The sequence below is a fragment of the Nelusetta ayraudi genome, unplaced genomic scaffold (genome assembly GCF_046127955.1).
Source record: "Nelusetta ayraudi isolate G7.1 ecotype Tasmania unplaced genomic scaffold, CSIRO-AGI_Nayr_v1 ptg000135l, whole genome shotgun sequence".
Taxonomy (NCBI): Eukaryota; Metazoa; Chordata; class Actinopteri; order Tetraodontiformes; family Monacanthidae; genus Nelusetta; species Nelusetta ayraudi.
The window spans coordinates 20,781,330-20,802,057 of NW_027466185.1; the positions used below are offsets into that span (position 1 = coordinate 20,781,330).

General features: G+C 44.6%; 2 protein-coding genes across 2 annotated transcripts in view; both read left to right on the top strand.

Moving 5' to 3' along the window:
* The window catches only part of LOC142877350 (CMP-N-acetylneuraminate-beta-galactosamide-alpha-2,3-sialyltransferase 1-like), a 74,467-nt gene extending 66,673 nt beyond the window's left edge, over positions 1 to 7,794 (top strand). Inside the window, exons 4-7 of the mRNA XM_076011865.1 lie at positions 118 to 297; positions 3,197 to 3,242; positions 3,374 to 3,493; positions 3,619 to 7,794. Of these exons, the coding sequence (XP_075867980.1) occupies positions 118 to 297; positions 3,197 to 3,242; positions 3,374 to 3,493; positions 3,619 to 3,792 (520 nt within the window). The 3' untranslated portion in view covers positions 3,793 to 7,794. The remainder of the gene's footprint in view (positions 1 to 117; positions 298 to 3,196; positions 3,243 to 3,373; positions 3,494 to 3,618) is intronic.
* A 2,275-nt stretch (positions 7,795 to 10,069) lies between these two features.
* parp10 (poly(ADP-ribose) polymerase family member 10) lies at positions 10,070 to 20,330 on the top strand. The gene is made up of 11 exons (XM_076051810.1): positions 10,070 to 10,226; positions 11,510 to 11,685; positions 12,397 to 12,651; positions 13,157 to 13,384; positions 13,464 to 14,470; positions 15,984 to 16,196; positions 17,260 to 17,371; positions 17,463 to 18,431; positions 18,903 to 19,036; positions 19,104 to 19,278; positions 19,369 to 20,330. Exons 2-11 carry the CDS (start codon positions 11,511 to 11,513, stop codon positions 19,677 to 19,679), a joined length of 3,579 nt encoding a protein of 1,192 aa, XP_075907925.1. The 5' UTR covers positions 10,070 to 10,226; position 11,510; the 3' UTR covers positions 19,680 to 20,330.
* The last annotated feature ends 398 nt before the right edge of the window (positions 20,331 to 20,728 follow it).

Genomic DNA, 20,728 nt, shown 5'->3' on the forward strand with positions numbered 1-20,728 from the left:
ATAAAAAGGGCCCGTCGCATTGGAAAATGGAAGGGGAAGATGCATGAAAATTGCACTGTAATAACATAATTCTCTTTTATCACGTCTGCCTCTGTGTGTGTGTGTGTGTGTGTGCAGAATGAACCAGGCACTGACCGACGGTTTCGAGGAGGACGTGGGAACCAGGACGACGCACCACGTGCTGTATCCAGAAAGCGCCAAGAACCTGGACAACGGCACCAGCCTGGTGCTGATCCCCTTCAAGACTCTGGACCTGCAGTGGGTAATTAGCGCCCTGACCACGGGCACCATTAAACAGTAAGTGCTATCAAATATTAAAGCCGAGCTCATCAATATGTATGCGGGCCTATCCCGGGCGGATCGAATCATTATGTTTAATGTTTAAGCTGTGGTGCGGCGGAACAACGGAGAGATGCTTCATTTCGACGGAGGAGGAGTCGGGGCGGCGTCTGCGGCAGCCGTCGTTTTTGTCATTCAGCGTGTGCCCGTGTGCGACTCTCAGCGAGGCGCATCATCATCACTCGCGGCTCCTTTTGTTCGAGAGTTCAAAGACAGGGGAAGGGGAGGGTTTCCAGAGTTCACCGAGTGTCTAAAGAGAGAAATTTTCCTCTTTGCAATACAAACGTTTCTTTTCAGGGACAATGCATTCGTGCGTGCTTTCATACGGGGAGTTATTTATGCGCGATATCATCGGAATTTGTTTTTTTCCCTAATGCAGTAAGTTGATTTACCGTCCCATGTATTCAAAATATGTTTATGGGTGTTCACCACTGAGACACTGTGCATTTGGTATCAATGCCTTTACAATTAAGGCGAATGCTGATACTCAGTAAATACCAACAAATAAAGATATGATGGCCATAAAGTATTTTAAAAGTGACTGTTAATCGAACAACTACAGAGGAAAGCCTTTATGATAAGAAATATCATAGACCTTTGCTCGTACATTTTCATGCAACTCTTTTCTTGCTTTACAGTCTCGCTTGTTCTGATTATATCCAAGATTCTTGGCTAAAAAAAAAGACAACTAAAAAAAAAACCATCCCATCCTACGGCCCAGCGAGACACTGTAAACTCAGTTATTGATCCAATACCGAGTCAGTAAAGGGCCGCCGCTGTCCGTGGTGCTGGTACTTTGTTCTCGTTAAGGGAAAGAAGTTTTTCCTGTGTTTGTGTGCAAGCCATATTGCAGCGTCGACACCCCTCTGCCTCCCCTCTGCTGCGCTCCCGCTCGTCCTCGCCAAGACTGTATGTGTCAGCTCGGTGTCACTGAGTCGCCTGATAACGCGGCAACCTCGGCAAACGGCAGCAGAGGATTAGCCGCAGCAGCTTGTGTGTGCAAGGTGCAGAGGGTGAAAGGCAACGGATGTGAAAGGGAGGGACCGAACGACGAACAGACGCCAATGTTGGTATCAGAATTATCGGACCCCTCCTGCCAATTGCGGATGCAGTTTATGTCTTTGTGGTACCAGTGTGGTGTTTTTTTTTCCCCCCTCTTTCCTCTCTCTGTTCACAACGAGACAGTTTGTCTACAGAAACTGGGTCACGTTATCAAGTAAGACCCCTTGCGCTTTGAGTGCCACAAGACGTAGTGGCGCGTCTCATTTTCAGAGACAAGGCATTAAGATACCGACGAACCCACACCATTGATAACTCCTTCTGCAGTACATAGTAAGGCTGCCTCTCTGGGGGCAAGTTGTCCTTTTAAAGGCTGAGCATTTAAAGATTTACGAGTATATAGTGACAAGTGCAACACATTTAAGCAAGCCATTTTAATAGCAGTTCTCTAATATCTCACTCAGTTTCACATCTTTTATTTATTTATTTATTTTTTTGTTTTTTTTGTTTTGTTTTTTTTGCACCAGCTATGATGTTGGACTAAAACTCATGAAGGTTGTGCCCACGTTCCTGGAGATAGGTGCGCGCACAGAACTAAGTTTTTGCGAATTTAGCGAAATACAAATTATTGAATTTAGCAAATTTTGTAAAACTATTTTTTTTTTACAATATGTATTTTTTATTCCATTTAATATCAGTGGATCCCTTCATGTGTTACATATTGTGTTTTATGTCTAATTGTAACCCAAGTTATTAATAGAAATATGGGGGCAAGTTAAAAAAAAAAAAAAAAGTAAGAAGGGCAGTCTTGCTTGAACTGACCACTGTACTTCAGTTTATACAGAAGGTTGTTTTTTTATGACATAGATTGTTACTGGAAATAGTGATTGATGATGTCACTAATAACTAAGATGTATTCAGCTCAGCAACAATAGCAGAAAGTGCCAGCCTACCATATGTGAGCGATGTTTACCTTTTCTCGTTTCTGTTCTTTAGTTTGTTTGCTTTGTATTTTCTCTGTTTACTCCTGCTTGTTTTCAACCATCCTGAAACAAAAGTGTGCGCCGTTCCCTTTTAGTCGCCATGCCACCATTAAACCCGCTGTCACATTGCCAGAGCGGAGACAGTTATTCACCTAATTTTCACCTTGAGCCGCATCGCTCCGAGTGACCCATGATCATTAACATAATGACGCTGCGTCAAAGAAAATTAGGAATCCGCTTGCCAGCGCTGAAAACACGCCAGCCGGTTTTGCGGCGGTAGGTGGACCAAGCAAAAAACAAATATAAACCAACTGTTGTCCTACAGCTCTGCCAAACCAATCATTTTGCACCATTAGATATCTATTTCGCTGGCAGCAATGTCATCATTAGCCCAGCCATCGCATCTCTGGTGAGTGTCGTGAAATGGGGCTTAAGTGGGCGATTGGTGGGATTTATGTTGAACCAAGCTTTCGTTCCCGCCATTCGGCCACAATAAAACGAGGCATTGGTTTTAAAACATACAACTACTGCAGCCTGAAGAATCTTTCCCTCGTCATTTGCGTCTCATCCCTTCCTGTTGTCACTTGCTTCAAACACATGCACAGGCCAGGTGGCAAATTTACAAGTTGGATCTGTGTTGTTTTCATTCTCCCGAGCATTTTTCACGACTCGGGTCCCGAAAATGATTTGCATGTCTGCGCGGGAAAAAAACACATGAAAATCACAACATTTTACTACACAAAGAAAATGCGAAAAGCCCACAGTGCAAATGTTCATTCAAAGTCGGTCTCCAAAGAGAAGAAGGAGTAGGAACACTACTTCAAGTAATTTCCAGCCATATTTAACTTGTCTGTTATTTTCTTATTCTCGTTTAGGACGTATATGCCTGTTGTGTCTCGAATCAAGGCGAACAAAGACAAGGTAATTTCACTTGACAATGTTTCGAAAGTCTGTCATCCAACAGATGTGCACTTGAACGGCCATGGAACAAACTTTAGGAATTGACGTTGTGTTTTTCATGTCTAACAAAAACGTCCTGCGACCCTTTTCAGGTGATGATTTACAATCCCGCTTTTTTCAAGTATGTCCACGAGGCTTGGCTCGACGGACACGGACGTTATCCCTCCACCGGCTTCCTCAGCTTGCTACTGGCCGTCCACATTTGTGATGAGGTGAGGCCAACAAAACCGTGGGGAAGGTGGCGAGCCGACGCCAGGCAGAAACTCTCAAATCAAGAGTATTTTTTTGAAGTGGGTACCTGTGACATGGTCGTCTCCATGTTCTCCATCTGCTCCAGGTCAGCGTGTTTGGCTTCGGCGCAGACCAGTACGGGAACTGGCACCACTACTGGGAGGAGAACCATTTGGCCGGAGCGTTCCGACACACGGGGATCCACAATGGGGATTACGAATACAATGTCACTCTGCTGCTGGCGGACAAGCAAAAGATCAGAATGTTTAAAGGGAGATGATACGTGGACGATCCGCCCGTGAACGCTGCGTTTGGTTTTTTCCGCCGAGGCCTCATGTTTCTGCTGATAAACCGGCGGAGCTTTTGTCCGAGAGCGATCGATGAGGCAAAGGCAACACTGCCAGTCATTTCTTTATCCAAAACCCCAATTTTGCGTCTGTAGGGAATGAACGCAGGGAACACGAGAGACTTGTGTCACCTTGCCAAAAAAAAGCTTTATTACGACTATTTTAGAGGTGGTACTTTGTGTTCTCTCAGTACTGCCAATGGGCATTAACACAAATCAAACCCTGTCAAAACGCTTCTGAAAAAAATCACAAAAACACTGAAACAAAGGTGCCATAATATACCCGTTAAAATGGGCAAGGGAATTTGAACTGTGGAACTTTTTGGAAGCGACCACATTCACACGCAGCTAGGGAAATAGTCCTGTTTACATGTTCATCAGCATATTCCCACAAAAGCCAGACGACGGGTAGGAGAAGTGTCTTATGTGACCAGCCGTGTTGTTTTGCTTCCTCCACCGGACAAAGAACAACTTCCTATCCCCATCTATGGACAAAGCCAACGTTCTTTCTGTAGCATTTGCATTTGCTTTCAATGCTTGCTGTCACTGAAATGTCAAGCTGAAAATGCCCTAAAGCTACCACTTGATTAACCTCATTAATCTAACCTTAATCATTTGTTGATGGCAAACTTGGTTGTTTTGATGTTCAGCCGGTATTTGGACTAAATTATTTTTGTGGACAAACTGCATCCAAGAACTACTTGGTCTTTGACTTGAGCAGTAAAAGAAAATGATATTTCACCAGTCCGAGGACATGTCCAATGTCAGGCCAGACCTTTTTTTCATTCATAATTGTATTTCTCTACAAGGTCATAATCAGCAGTAGATTTTCAGAAATCCTTGGGTCACAAAAGGTTTCTCAACTGGATACCGTTTTTTCAAATATAGTGAATTGTATTTCTTTTCCTCTTTTTCTTCATTAATGCCATGTTTTAAACTTTTAACACGTAAACCTCTAAAATGGACTTTAGTTAACGTACAAATCTGGGTGGAGAGCTCGGTTAAGCGATATTTCAGATATTAATAATTCTAAACAGAGCAAATATTGGAGAGGATTCTGATTCTTTTGGGGTCTGCTGGAGCCTGTCCCAGCTGTCATAGGGTGACACCCTGGATAAGTTGCCAGTTCATTGCAGGGCCACATAGAAAGACAAACAACCATTCGCACTCACACACGGACAATTTAGAGTGCACAGTTCTTTCCATACTTGGAAATTTGTGATTCTCTCATTTTTTAAAATCTTTTTTACATTATTTCTTCACAAATGGGTTACAGGTGTACTGATGAAAAAACAGCTTTGTCCCTTTATCCCTGCATGTGCTCAAAATGGACATTATTTGAGAGCCTTTAATTAAAGCCTGGAGCATTTTATACTAGGGACTATTTCTTCACTCTCTCCGAGATTACCTTAAAATGCAAGTACCATGTCACTTTCTTATGTGCTGCCTGTTTCTGAGAATAGCTCGATGGGTTGAGAATCGGGGATGGCAGCAGCACATCCTGTGCCTCACATCTACCTTTGGTACGACGGGTGTTAATAGAACTCTACTTCAAGAGACCTGTGTGACACACGGGGGTTCATGGTGTCGATTGTTTCACAGCGCCATCCAAAGAGTACAAATTGCTAAATGTGAATATCCAGGCTTCCAAAGCTCTGTGGAACCCACGGGAACGTTTGAAATGTTCATTAACAGGACCAAAAAAGGGCCTGCGAGCAGACAAAATTCACACTTGTGACATTACCAACGTGTTATTGCAATAGACAGCTGAACAACAACGACGAAAAACACATGAATGTAGACGAAATAAGGTGGAAAAAAAAAATTGGCTTTTCTTGTGCAGGCCTTGAAAACAGGTAGAAGAGCAGACAACACAAAGGATGACGACGAGAGAGTTTGTGCCGCACCGGCTGACCGTGGATACTTGAACCCCATTTCACTACGCAAAAAGGGTCGTTTGCAGGCATTTAAAATTTCCCTCTTGTGTTAAAATTGTCACAAATGTCAAAAGGTGAGAAAATGCCTAAAAAAAAAAAAAAGTCTTTTTGTCAGGTAGCATTTTCTCTCCCACACGTGAAAACGCTGAAGGGGTGTTGATATACGCTGGAGATGTATATCTAATCTGCAACATTAACAGAATTACCATGTCACTCAATGAACTAAACCATATCAACGAAATCGCATATCATTTCAACAAATATCATTTTCTGTTTCCTGTCAAGTTTTAGGGCAGTACAGTAGCACTTTAGTACTGCCCTAAAAAAATTAACCCTAAGTGAAAACGCTGCATTACAGTTTTCCTGCAGGGAAGGAGAGCGTGCGTAAATGGCTGCCCCTCTGAAAAATCCAGCATTTATTATTTGGCAGTTCGTAGTGACAGTTAGCTCAATTCAAAAGTTTGCTCACCCCCTGGGAAGTCCAATTCGATTGTTATCTCCCCAGTGCAATGCTTAGTGCGCCACCCTGCTGGACAAAGGCTGAAATGAACGCTTACACAAATAACAAGGTCCTCTGGGTGCCTTTGGCATGCAGGTCCATTCTACTTCTGTAAAATATGGGTGCCACCATTCCATTAGTCTAAAAAAAATGTTTTTATTTACAGGTGTGTGTGTGTGTGTGTGTGGTAGCTAACTTACTATATTAATAGATACTAAGATTTGTCTGCTATACATTTCTGTTTTTAAATTTACTGGAGGTTAGTTTGCATATTCACACAAAAAGGTGCCATAGTGTTTTAAACTCATTTGTACTTCTTTGGACTTGGTTTGTGATGTCACAAAGGGCCGTCATACCTCACACAGCTAAGCGACAACACTTGCAGCCAGCCAGGCCTCCTGCCTAAGATCACCTCCCGGTTATTTTTCTCAAAGCGTCAGTCCCAAGACAGTTTTTTTTCCACAGTATGATGGCTCACTATGCTGTAATTAATTATGAGGGATGCAGAGTTGAAAATTGGCAAGAATATAGAACCGCGTCAAAACATGAGAGGACTTTAAACTGCTCAAGGTGTTTCTGAAACATGTAATTCTTTGACAAGCTGAGGACTCACCTTTCATCTTGGCTAACTGATATACAGGGGTGCCTTACCATTAAAATCAGTGCTGTGTGCATTCATGATGGACGCTATGACATTCATTAAAAAAAAAAGTTGACGTTAAGTGCCTTTAGTGAGAGGTTTTAAGATGACGTTGCCATCGAAATGCGCTTTATCATAATTGATATCATTAACATTGATAAATTAGTCTTAGCCTTTACGTGTTTGTGCAGCGATATGCCCATGTTAAACGTCGGATTCTGTTAGATTCTGTATTTATTATACTTACGCTGTTGGTATGTATGTACACCTGTAATGAAGGGAGACCGTCATGTGCACTTTGGATGAAATGAGTGGCTGCCTCTTGCTGAGCATGTCGCCGCCGTGTGACTCCTAAATGGCATCTTTACTCTGCACCCGTGTTCTCACTGCCCACCAATGAATGACATCTCAGATTGGTGAGGGGCGGAGCCCGGCAACAACAGGCAGTGATTTGCTCCACGTGCCTTCACACAGTTCCACGCACAATTGTGCTCATTTTTGTGTGTTTGTTTTGTTGTGTTTTTTTGAATTTCATCTCCACATAAAATCACATTTGTGAGAAAATAGGGTGCAATAATTGATGAAATTGATGATCACACCAGGGTTAAAGATTCCAGAAGGGGCACTGTCAACTAATGAACAAGAATGTGGACCGTCAACATCAACTTCATTGAATTTCACCTGTTTTTGTGTTGTTGTTTTTTGTTTTTTTGTTTTGTTTTTTTGTTTTTTTGTACAACTCAAATGTTCTCAATTCAAAGTCAGACCTTTTTTTTCATTATCTATTTCTCTTTAATTAGACATCCTCATTGTGTGTGAGTTCTGCATAAATCAAATAAAGCAGCCTGTTTGAAGGATTAGAGTATGACCCTTTGTGTGTCTGCATGTATTTTCATGGTTTTAAATTCTCAGGTCACTGACTTGTGTGGGAAGAATATTACAATAAACAATAAAAAAAAACTTTCATTTGACTTTTTGCTAATACAGAGAAATGTCAGTTTTTTCAAAGCAAACAGGTAGATAAGAATAAAAATGACAACTGATTTAATTTGTCATATCACAAATTTGATTTTGTGTCTATGTAGATTATGAGTGGGCAGCGTTTTAATTTAGATGCCTGTGTTTCATATTCAAATAGGCCACATTATAATACAGCAGCCCAGAGTTGTTACATATGCGCTCTATTTTTTTTTTTTTTTTTTCAAACCCAGGTCAAGAGTACTGTATAGAAAAAAATATGAAATGAATCCTACTTCATTCCTCATACTTCTGTGTTCTGGTAGACAGATTTGTTTTTATTTAATTTGTTCTGAGTGATGGAAATGTCATATAAATGTGGCGATGTGCAAGTTAATCTTCAAAAAAAACAAATAATCCAAAAGAATGACTTTAAAGTGATTCTTAGCACCTTCATTTGAGAAAATGTTTCCATTCGAAACACTGCACGTCATCATTCTTTTTGTATGGACTTTTCAAAATATTCTGAAATAATGCATGACTATTAGCCTACACATTATTGTATAGGACTGCAAATTTTTCATCTTCATCCACAAGACAAGTAGGTCAGACATTATGTACAGTACATGTTTATTTAATAATTTAATATAAATAAATTTAATACAACTTACCATGGAATCAGGACCATAAAGATTCATAATAGTGATGTGAAAAAAAAAAAAAACTATATGAAGCACCGAACTGCAAGGACTCAGCCATTATTCATGTCTTTCACTTCACATGAGTCAGATGCATTATGACTCGCATTATTTCTATTCATTAGTTTATTTTGAGACTGGGAGCAGATGACGCAAGTAGTCTCAGGCACAGGCTTGGACAAATATATATATTTGATGAGATGTAAAATAGATCACAGGCTAAAATGCAATTTCACCACTTGTGTTGCGTATCGTTATTTTGCCTTTGAAGAGAAGAAAACCTGGAAGTTAAATAAATTCTAAGCCCTGCGATGTGTAACTCATACATAACAAATTAGACGGTTATGCAAAATTTACTTTGCTTTCTCAGAATAAAATGTCTTTATCCCTTCAGCCAACTGGAATTGTGCAAGGTCCACCCTTCACTTAGGCAGCACAGTAGTACAATGGTAGCGCTCCGGCCTCACAGCAAGACGGTCCCGAGTTTGAATCCCCACCAGGCTGCCCACGATCTTTCTGTGGAGTTTACATGTTCGTTCCCATTTCCTACGACCATCAATAAAACATTAAGACAGTTGGGTCAAGTTGGCCCTAAGTGGTGATGCACTCAGTCGCAGCGACCAGGACTAGCAATCACTTCCGATCTTGTAATGTATTATGACAATAAAGCTGCTCTACCATTTTACCTCGACCACACTCCTATTGCTTGCCTTACTTTTGATCAATTGTGCGCTAAAAACACAGGTTGGAGGTGTGAATACGCTTGGGTGCAGCAAAAATTGAGTCCACGAAGGCTTCTATTCATTGCATTGCGTATGTGCAACTTAAAGCGTAGAAAGGGAAAGATCTGTGCGCTCACACGCAAGGACCTATTTCAAACTTTAAACAGAATACTGATATTTTAATCAGCATTGTACAGGGGACTTTATTCTTACGTTACTCACTATTAACCTGCTAATATGATCTTACCTTATTATTACCTCGCACATGCAGAATATCTATTTCAGTTATTTCGCAAGCATTTTTTACTCCGGTCTACCAGTTACCTGCCACCGCTGATTATATTGTAAACGTGTTGCTGGTACAGTGCCCCAGTAAAGCTGGACTATACCCCCCCAGAAGAGCTGTAATACTAGGAACGCCCCTGCTCCTCGGCATTTTTGTACATTGTGATCTTTCGGAGCACATTTGCACTGCCACCTTGTTTCTGTCCCAACCCATGAGACATGAGGAAGTTACGACAAGGCTTCCATTTCAGGGGGGGGGGGGGGTTATGTCAGACTGTAAAGAAATGCCTGGTATGTCGTTATCCTGATAATAATACAGCACAGTCTGGAGGTTTGTCAGTTGTGTGACACTGCTCCCGCGGGAGTCGGGTTTCAAAAATATAAATGTCAGTAGACGTCAAAGTTCTTTTCACTGCGTTCCTTCCCGTGCATTCCATGCCTTCTTTTTTATTTTATTTTTTTATTATGGCGGTCTGTTCCGCTTTAACGTCGACGCGACTGACGACGACGACGACACCCGCTGGTTGACGAGCGTCACAACAAGGAAGTCTCCGAAGAGTTCAGAGTTCAGCTGTGTTGCTTGAAGAACCCGGAACGTGTTTTCGGACCAATGTGTTCCTTGTAGTACAGGTACGTTTGTGCTCGAAAATCCATCCAAATCTTCGATCAAGACTTTTGTCTTTTTTCCACGTCGAACCATGTTAACAGAAGCGAGCTACTCCTGCTGGCGGAGTTTTGCTTGACGCGACTTAGTTTCGTTTTGTATTGGCGTGAAATGGGACGTGCGTAACATTAGCTAAATATGCCGTCTCTAATATGAAACGTCGTTTTAGCTCTCGCATGCTTTGCTAATGCCTCACTTCTGCTAAACACAGGACAGAGTCATGAACAAACTCTGTGTAGACGAAACGTTTCCAACCCCGTGTGTTGGACAAATAAAAAAAAGGGGAGAGGCGGGCGAGTTATATATATCGTCCAAACAAATGTGTTTGGAACACACACACACACACACACACACACACACACACATACACATGCAAACATCAAAATGTCGTAAAAATGTGATTCTGTCTACTTTGAACGCGCATATGTTGTGCCATGCTAGACACCAACAAACTGAAATAGAATTGCATTTTTTTTTTCAAGACTGCAGCCTATCAAAGTAGTCATGACCACGTCCAGCCATTTATTTTTTTATTTATTTTTTTATACAGTGTGACGCTTTGTGATGGATACTTGCAGATGAAAAACATGAAATAAATTAAGGCTGGTCTTGATCTTGATTCTCCCCCCCCCCCCCCCCCCCCCCCCCCCCACACACACACACACACACACACACACACACTCACCTGATCGTTGTCCAATCAATTGAGTACATTTGGGATGCGGTGGTCCAGGAGCCGCAGATCATTGACAGCAGTTGCATGCAGCTGTTGCATCAATATGGGCTAATATCTCTGTGGGAGTTTTCCAGCACTTTAATCAATGCCACGGACCAGTTAAGGCAGTTCAAAATGCTAATCAGCATCCCACCATGCACAAACAAAGTCCATCTAATAAAGTGATTGATGAAGTATCGGCTGAGCCAATAGAAAATTAGCATTAACCTTCCGCTATTCTGAAAGCAGAATTTAATCTAAACTCACACGAACCGAAGGATTGCTTGATCTATAACACTGTTATCCAGTAAATTAAGCCAAGTCTCGCAGTAAAACAGCTCCCATTATTGATTATTTGGTTTTCTGTCAAGGCGGAGGAGCAAACAGCGACAGGATTGGCTTCAGGCAACATCATTCATCAGTGTTAATCCTACGAGTGTAATGAAGCAGGTGGAAATAATAAAAAATAGAAAGTAGATATCCTCAGCAACCTGGACTAGACCCGACTGTCCCGTTTGTGCTCCTCTTCACCAGAATGTCTGTGGACGATCCGGAGGAGAGGACGGTGGAGGTGCTGGCACTGCCTCCAGGCGTGGACGAGGAGCTGCTCTCGCTCTACTTTGAGAACAAGCGGCGTTCTGGGGGAGGTCTTCTCGCCTCCTTGGAGAGGCGGGACGACTGTGTGGTACTCGTGTTTGAAGAGGCATCAGGCAAGTGGCGCCGTGGAACGTTCTTGTTTTGGATCTTTCGCCAAAACACTTGCACGCTTTCTGTCTTTCTTTTTTCAGATTAGCTGTTCCGATGAGTTATGTTTTTGATCCGTTTTAGATTTCAAATATCCATAAGACGTAGCTCATCTTAGAACACAAAGTACATCTGGAAATTAGAGGGACTCTCGCAGAAAGTTCTGTAAAGTAAAATGACAACCGTCTAGTTAGTGGAATTTAAAATGGGCCTGCCAGGGGTTTTTTTTTCGCCTGCAAGTGGAGCCAGTTGGTAACAGCGTGTTGGTATGCCGGGGGAAAGGTTGATGCGGAACTCCTTCCCACCAAGAGCCAAGAAACTGGGCTGTTTCCATCAATGATTTTTTTCTTTTGTTTCGCCAAAGTCTTTCAGGAGAAGACGAAAGCCTTCAGCGCTGTAAGAAATAATGTCAGTGTCTAATTAAACTGCTGCTAATGAAGCATCCACACTGTGACTGCCATGGGTAACAAGAAGGCTGCTGCCTCCTGTTTTTAATCACAACTAAACTTTCTTCTATTTCCAACCAACTAAAATCAAACGAGTCGAGAGGTCTTTAGATGCACATGCAGGTTTTCAGGCATGAAAACTCTGCTCTGTGCTTCAGAATATTCAACTGCAGCAGAGGCAACGTGTCGTTGGCGTACTTCTTCTCATTTTCTGCTTGGTTGTTGTGACAGCTGCGGCGCGGGTTCTTTCAAAGGACCGCCACGTCCTCTCAAATGGCGAGCTCGTGGTGAGAAAACCTGCGCCGAGAGAGCAGCGCAGCCCGCCGCTGCTGCTGCTGCTGCGCGGGATCAGCCCCAACACCTGCCTTGAGATGATAGAGCTCTACGTGGAGAACATGATAGGGCTGGATGCAACAGACTACGCTCTGAGCCCTGCGCCGGGGAGGGATTTCATCTTCGTTCGCCTCACCCAACCCCTTTCCAAAGGTGAGCACCGAGCTGCGTTTTGCCTTTAAAGCTTCCCGTATTATACCCGAGACTTTTATTCCTCCTCCAGCGAAGCGGATTTATACGTTTAATTACTGAAAGTTCCATTAGAACTCCAGAAAACATATTATTCGAGCCTCTTTCTTTTTACAATCTGCAGTAATGTCGTTATAACCTCCTGGTTTGTCGTACCGTGCACATTTTTGTAAGAGATACGAGAAAAGTAGCCGAAAGGCATTTTCAGCGTAGGGTGACAGGGTTATCACTAGCCAGGGAGAAGAATCAATGGTATCAGTGAGTAATATTCCAGCTCGTCAGACACTTCGTAAAGAAGCAGAGAAAGCAAGTAGTGGACTTTTTCTCATTTCGAGGGAGCGCAAGGGCCGCTTAGAAAAAGATGTGAATGTCAGAAAACATAAAAAATGTGAATTTCACGCGATATTATTGACGAGTTTTTGCAATAACAGATTTCCGTGACTGTTTCTGTCTCCGTTTCGTTTTGTAGATTTCAAAGACCTCAGTGCTCGGATCTCCAAGAGGTGCCTGGATGGGGCCAAGGTGTCACTGGAGCAGATGGACCAAACCGACTCCATCTACGCGGAGAACCTGCCTCCCGGCGTCACCGCCGACTTCCTGAACCTCTACTTTGAAAAACAAGCGGGAGGCAACACAGTGAAGGACGTGACCATGCTCTTAGAGGGCGCCGCCAAGGTTTCCTTCGCCAGCTGCGATTGTAAGTGTCGCGACGTACATCCTACGTAAATCACATTTTCCGCTTTCTTCAAAGTGCCTCTCTCTCTGTCTTCGGTCAGCCGTGGGCCTCGTCCTGAGCCAGCCGCACAGGATGCAGCAGTGTGACCTCGTGGTGATGCCGTACTTTGACTTTCTGCAACCCGCCCCAAGTTCAGCGCCTCGGGACTCTGGAGTCGGAAGCCAGGTTGCGACCGAGAGGAACTTAAAAGATCCAGGTGGCGCACGAGCCGTCCCAGCAACCGCGTCCGCGGAGCTCATGGTGGATGATGAGGAGGAGGAGGAGGACCTCTATAAAGCCGAGGGCGTGGACAAAGATGAGGTCATGGATGTGAACGAGCACGAGGACGCACTTCCGGGACACCTTTCTATCGACGACCCGGTAAAACGCACGCTGTTGAAGCTGAGCAGCTTTCAGGAGGACACGGAAAAGAACAACCCGAATGTCAAAGTCCAAATTGGACAGAGCGGCGTGCACATCGTGGGCGCGGACAGACAAACGCTGGAACGGATCAAGCGTTCCGTCTTGGATTGTTTAAGCGAAATGGCCGAGGCCCGTTTCACCCTCGCGCCGGAGGAGGCCGAGTTTCTCTCGCGAGACGACGTGAAGGAGCGACTGCAGCGAGCCGTGACAGAGAGCGGGTGGCCCGCCACGTACGCCGTCTCGGACGGCCAGGTCGCCGTAAGGTCCCTCTCCCAGGACTCGGCCAAGCGGGCGTGCGGCTTCCTCAAAACCCAGCCTCGCCACTTCAGCATGCAGGTGGACCCGCAGCACGCGGGCCTGTCGTGCTGCAGGGAGTGGACAGACTTCCTGCAGGCGCTGGGCCTGGCCGCCGTCACGTCCTGGCGGCCCGACGGCACCCTGGAGGTGCTCACCCTGAAAGGGCTGGAGGGCGAAAAGAAGAGCGCCATCCAGGGGTTCCTGGCCGCGCCCATCGAACGGGAGACCTTCCTCCCCATGGAGCTGGGCAAACTCAAGTACCTGCAGATACACCGTCACCAGCTGCTGGCCGATATGGACCAGGTGTCCATATATCCGCTGGAGTCGGACAAAGTCTGCGGGTTGAAGGTTGGTGGCCTCGTCATTTTTCGCGGTCGGGACGGATCGCAGCTCAGTTTTTGTTTGTTCTCAGCCAGGACACCAGAGAATACCTGATTCACCTGAGGGCTACTTCCTGGGTACTGAGTCATATGAAGGGCTACCACTTTGCTACGCTTTCCTGAAATAACCAATTTTCACAGTTAGCCTTGAGTTATATGTGATGATTAATGAGACTGATCTATGTGAAGACGATAATCACGTTAGTGAGTTCTCAATAATTATCAACAATTAGAACATATATTCACATCAACAATGTTGAATTAGATTTCCCTGCGAAGGTCCTCAGTCGTCCAGGTCGTCTTAGTGTCAACTGAACTGAAGATGCCTTTCGGATGAGAGGCGAACGTCTTCGAGATTCCAAGAACAAGTCCAGTTGCAGCTCAGCGAGTTGTGCTATTTTTAGAACAGGCCTGCTGCCTACTGGCGTGGTCCATCGGGGGGGTACCTGGTGCCCTCCCACTGCACCATGTTGGTGGGGACCTTATGACATCACGCTTGTGGAAACTGGAGTCTTCATGGTTTTTTTTTAATGCACTGGTTCTCAACTGGTGGAGTCTCAGGACACACACTTTTTTTTTCCCTTAATATGTTAATAAGTTGCGACCCAATTTTTTCTGCAGCACTCAAATGTGTTCTGCATGGATACAGAATGCCTTCATCCAGTCGTAATCACCACATGAATGAATTGAATTGCGTGTCCTGCAAAATAAATGCCCAAAGTTTTCTCTATAAACATATGTGTATTTAAAAAAAAAAAAAAAAAAAAGAATACTGCCCATGAAGTCGCCACCCAGTCAAAACAGCTTCGCCACCCACTGTTGGGTCGCAACCCACCAGTTGAGAAGCGTCTCTTTAATGCATGCGTTTGAGTGAAATGTATAAAGTACAGAGACAAAGAAAGCTGTAGCTGTCTTTTCCGCTCTCTCTATAAATACGGGACTGCCCTGCGTTGCGGCGCTGAACTCACTCTGATAATTGCCTTACGGACTCAAAAGGACGACTTTTACGCGTAAAATAATGACTACCCTGCAGAAGACAGTCTCATCATTCGCCTGTGCACACGCCATTACACACGCAGCGGAGTGAGAAGACGTTAGCAAAAATAATTAGCCTGCGACTAGATTAAGAGTAAATTGCGCCGTGGAACTTTGTGTGTGTGTGTGTGTGTGTGTGTTCAAGCCATTGATTTTGATATGAGGGCAGAACACGACATTATGAGTCTTCTGCGCAACTGTACTTGATCTGATTGAGAGGAGCGAAGTAAATGTCGGCGTCAAGTTTGGTCACTTGCAATGAGGAAAACACTTTGTCGTTTCTTCATATTCTCTCTAAACACTCGGGTCTTTCGGGTACAATCTTTTTGTTTTAATATGTGTGTTTTTATAAGATAATAGATGCAATATTTATTATGGATTAAATATCAAAGTGGGAGATTTTCACCGTGTTCCACTCCTAACGCGGGACGCTTCCGTTTCCACAGATCCACGGCCTGGCTGTCGCTTGTCAAGCGGCCGAGGAGGTGCTGCGCGACCTGGTCTCCACCATCTGCACCAAGACCATCACCATCCAGGCGCCGGGCGTGACCCGCTTCTTGCTCGAGGAGGAGAGCAAAAGCATGATGAAAAAGATGGAGACGAGGTTCGAGGTGTACATCATCGTGAAGCAGCAGCCGTGGGAGCCCCTCCCTCAACAGGTAGCCGTACTGATATGACTTGATACATCGGTTCATAATCCATCCGGCTGAGCTGACTACAAGCCTGTGCACCGTACGGCCCCAAAGCTCAGTTTACCACATGCTCGCCAAGAAAGGAAGGAGACCAATGACGGTGTTTCAGAGCGTGTTTGCCCGCCGGAGGTTTTCACTCTACTGTACGTGCTTCTCCGAGTGCTGATTCTGTTGCCAGTTTAAGCGTTACTGACGGCCGCCTTTACAAACCATTAAAGCAATCGATGTCCCTTTGCCCTGCTCATCAGCTCAGACTGCTACAGTGCCTCTTTATTGACCAATGCAAGGCTTCTTTTTCTTTGCCTGCTCCCTTGAGGGGTGGCCACAGTGAGTCACCAGCCTGCACCAATCACCATCCTCCTCCAGTCCTCTGCATCCTCTTCTCTCTTGTCACACTCAAATACACAGTGGGGGCAACATGTAAAAGGTTCGCAGAGTTGCGGGAATTTGTCTCAGTCTTCTTGGAGAAGACACTCTGCTGTCTGTCGTAGTGTGTGTGCAGTGTAGTGTGTGGTGGAGAGGGCGGTCCTGGTTGTCCATGATGGGTAACTGTCTGTTCAAAGTCCTCCTCTCCATCCTCTCCACCTCCTTCTCAAGGCTCTCCTGTCTGCAGCCAGTGACAGTGGCAGCCGTCTTTATCAGTTTAAACCCCCAGCCTTCATTTAAACCCCAAAAACTTTAGGCTTATATCGTGAAGCTGTCTAGAAGAGCCCACAGAACGTTCCTCCAATCAAAGCTTGGAAGGTGGACGATCAGATTTTTCTCCACTGCCAGTTTGTCCTGGACACTGTGTCACGATGCCTCGTCATGCATTCGCGATGTTCTTTATTGCGCGTGTGGACCATTTCCACCGAAATTAAAACACAAGTAAACTGGTCTTTTTACCGTTTCTCACGTCACAACTCGACTACAATCAAACGCTGCACACACTGAATATACGTACACGGTGAATGATTGAAAATGTTTACAATAAATGAAGGTATTCTAACTCCGAATCTAATAATTTGATGTTTTGGGTTTCTTTTTTTAGGACATTTTTCAAACTGCATGGACAATGATGTCCCACATAAACTTCCCAAAGGTGTCTCCTGGCAGTTCTGTTGGTCAGTTGAATTCAATGGACCTTGATAATGGACCAAGAGGTACACTGTTGATTTCAGTTTGCAATTTTAGCAATGAGTCCAGACACGCACCCGTGCGTTCTCAAGCAATCTGGTCCGACCTGTCTTGCAGAACTTCTGAACGAGGCCATCGCAGTCGTCGCTGCCTGCAATGGAGGACTTGGCGAGGGTGCGTCGGGTTCAGAGCAGCTCTACGACATGGAAGACTTGGACCTGTACACGGATGAAGTACCGGGCCCGAGTTCTGAACTGCTTAACGCAAACGCTCCCGATGTCAGTGGCGGCGGGGGGTCGCTCTTCCTGAACGGAGGAGCTCACGGCGGCGTTCCAAGCAACCTGGACGAAGAGGCCCAGCTGTCCCTGGCCATCCAGTACTCGATGGAGGTGCATCATCTGAAGGAGAACGAGGAGAAGCAGCTGCAGGAAGTCTTGGAGCTGTCCAAAACGGCGCTCCAACACGAATCCTTCGGTGCTCCCGATCGTCCCGTCAATAAGACTGGCGACGCTTTGGCGGACGCGATCGAGGCGGCCAACTCCATCCAGTTCGTCGTGTTTGCCGTCTACCTCAGCGACCTGACCCGGGTGGACATAGCGTTCAGCAAAAGGGTCGACCAGAAACAGGCCGAGGAGAAGCTGGAGCACAGGACTTTGGCAAAGATGTCCGTGTACCACCGCAGGTGTCTGGAGATCATCAAGAGGAAGCACGGAGTCAAGATTCAAGTTCAGGGCAGCGGGCTCACCGTGTCCGGCTTCCGCGAGTACGTGAGCGAAGCGCTCGACGACGTGAAGGTGCTGCTGGATAGGATGTCGGTGTCCCCGTCGGACAATGAGATCCTGAAGGTCGCCCGGTGGGTTTTCCACGATCCGGCCTCCTCGAGCGCGACCCCCTATTCGCCCGAAGTCACGGTGTTCATGGAGAACGTTTGGAGGGCAAAGCTGAAAAAAGTCGACGTCCTGCTGGACAAGCAGCTCTGCCAGCTGAACTTTGAGACGATGCAGGAGCACAACACGGCGTCGCGGAAATCTGTGAAAGTCTCCAGGAAGCTGGTCGATTTAGGGGAGATCAACGAGGACGTGCCAGGTAACCGAGGTTTTGTGAACTTCTGCTTTGTGGTTTGCCTGAAACAAGCGGTTTCTCAACTGGTAGGTCGCGACCCAAAAGTGGGTCCAGAGCTGTTTTGATTGGGTCGCGGCTTCATGGGCCCCCTTTTTTTTTCTTTTTTTTTTTTTAAAGAGGGGAAATGTTGGACATTTATTATGCAGGAGACACAATTCAATTGAATAGTTTCAATCATTTATTTCTAGACGTGATAGAAAGTGGGCTAGCGCTTTTTTATTTTTGCAGATATAGCAATAAATGTGGGTCTCGACTTCATAAGGAAAAAAATGCGAGTCCTGAGACTTCACCAGTTGAGAACCGCTGGTCGAAATCCATACTTATTCATGTGTATGAAGCCAAAGAATAACGAAACATAACGAAAAATAAATTGAATTGGCCTTCATCGGTGCATTCGATCTGTGATCAAAAAAAACCCAAATCCTTTGTTCACAGAGGAGGAGTACTCTCTGCTGTCCAACCTGCCTGAAGCGGCCAAAGTTGACGAGGACTCGGACGAGTTCCAGAACGTGGTGAAAAGCTTCTACGAGACCATACAGGATTACCACAACAAAGTCAGGATCATAAAGGTGATCAAAGAGAGAAAGAAAGGCTCCTTGCTCTGCGTATTGATTTCTAAGGGCGAAAATCTTCCAGGTGGAGAAGCTCATGAACCGACTGCTGTACAACCAGTACAAGCTGAAGAAAGCCAGCATACTGCAGAACGCCACTTACCCACAAGTGGAACGGACCCTCTATCACGGCACGAGCGAGGGCAGCGTGAAAGAGATCTGCGTCCACGGTTTTAACCGAAGCTTCTGTGGAAAAAACGGTATGTTTTTTTTGTTGTTTTTTTTTTTCGTTTTGCTTTATTTCTCGCCAACGCCGAGTACGTTTCTGACGGCCGAGCTTCTCTTCACAGCCACCGTCTACGGTCAAGGCGTGTACTTTGCCGTCGACTCGGTCCTGTCGATCAAGGACCAGTATTCCCCGCCAAACCCGGCCGGGTACAAGTACATTTTCGTGTCCAAGGTCCTGACGGGAGACTTCACCAAAGGGTGCCACTCCATGAAGACGGCCCCGCTCAAGGAGACCGGCGACATCCCGCTCCGATTCGACAGCGTCACGGACAGCATCACCCAACCAACAATGTTTGTCATTTTCAACGACACTCAGGCGTTTCCAGAGTATCTCATCACCTGTCAGAAAATCGGCCAAAACACTTTGTTTTAATTATTATCTGTTTGGTGGGAAGGGGGGAGGGGGGTGGGGGGGCAGTGAAGGGAAGACCCTAATGCATGTAGTGTCCAGCTCTGCCTTGTTTTTTTTTTGTTTTTTTTGAAAAATCTACTCTCGATTTAACACTTTATAATAGAATTTTGAGCTAGTTGCTTCACCCCAAGAAAGATATAAAGTTGAGGGTTGCTTCGAAACGAACGGATATTTCCAAGTTGTTGTGACATGCACTCTGTAATCTGCTTCTGGTTTTACCAATATGAAATTGGTAATTGCATTAAAAATGCAGCCAAAGTGTTTTTGGACTTTCTTCTAGCTATGTTTTAATAGTTGACAGTAAAAAAGAAAGAAAGAAAAAAAGTTGGCTTTAAATCGTATTGTAAAAGTGCCTCATAAGTCCAATACAAATCACATACTTCTTCACTAGTTGATTGTTATTGTTTGCAAAATAACAAAATAATTCAGCCCAGAACAACAATGGCAAATGTATGCGTTGTTGTTTTAAATAAAGATGAAACTGGTTTACATTTTAAATTGATTTATTAGTAAGTTGAAAGAAAGAAGAACCAGAGGAAGAAATGAGGTCTGACTGTGTTGATTGTTTTTGTTTTGAGGAATAAAGGTTAGCCAGTGGTGTGTTGAAGATGACGACATTTGTGTTCAGGTTGTCCAGTCATTTACCTGGAAAAGGGTCAAATGCATTATTGTGTCATATCTTGTAGAGTTTCATCTAAATATGAATTACAATTCAAAATGGGGTTTAGATAAGTGGATTAGGGCATTGTAAGCATCTCTTCTGTTAGAATAAAGAGCTTCTTCAGCCAGGTTGGGTTATATTTTAGAAAAATGTCTTAGATATTTAAAATATTTTCTCCAGGAATTTTTGAGAGATATATGGGACAATAATAACTCCCAGAAAAATAGAAGACAACGTTTTTTCAAACCATAGTTGTTGTTGTTTTCAAGGTACAAGAATATTTGAGGAAATTTGGTTTAATTATTACACACAGTTATTGCGACAAAAACTTGTAACTTTTTCAGACTGG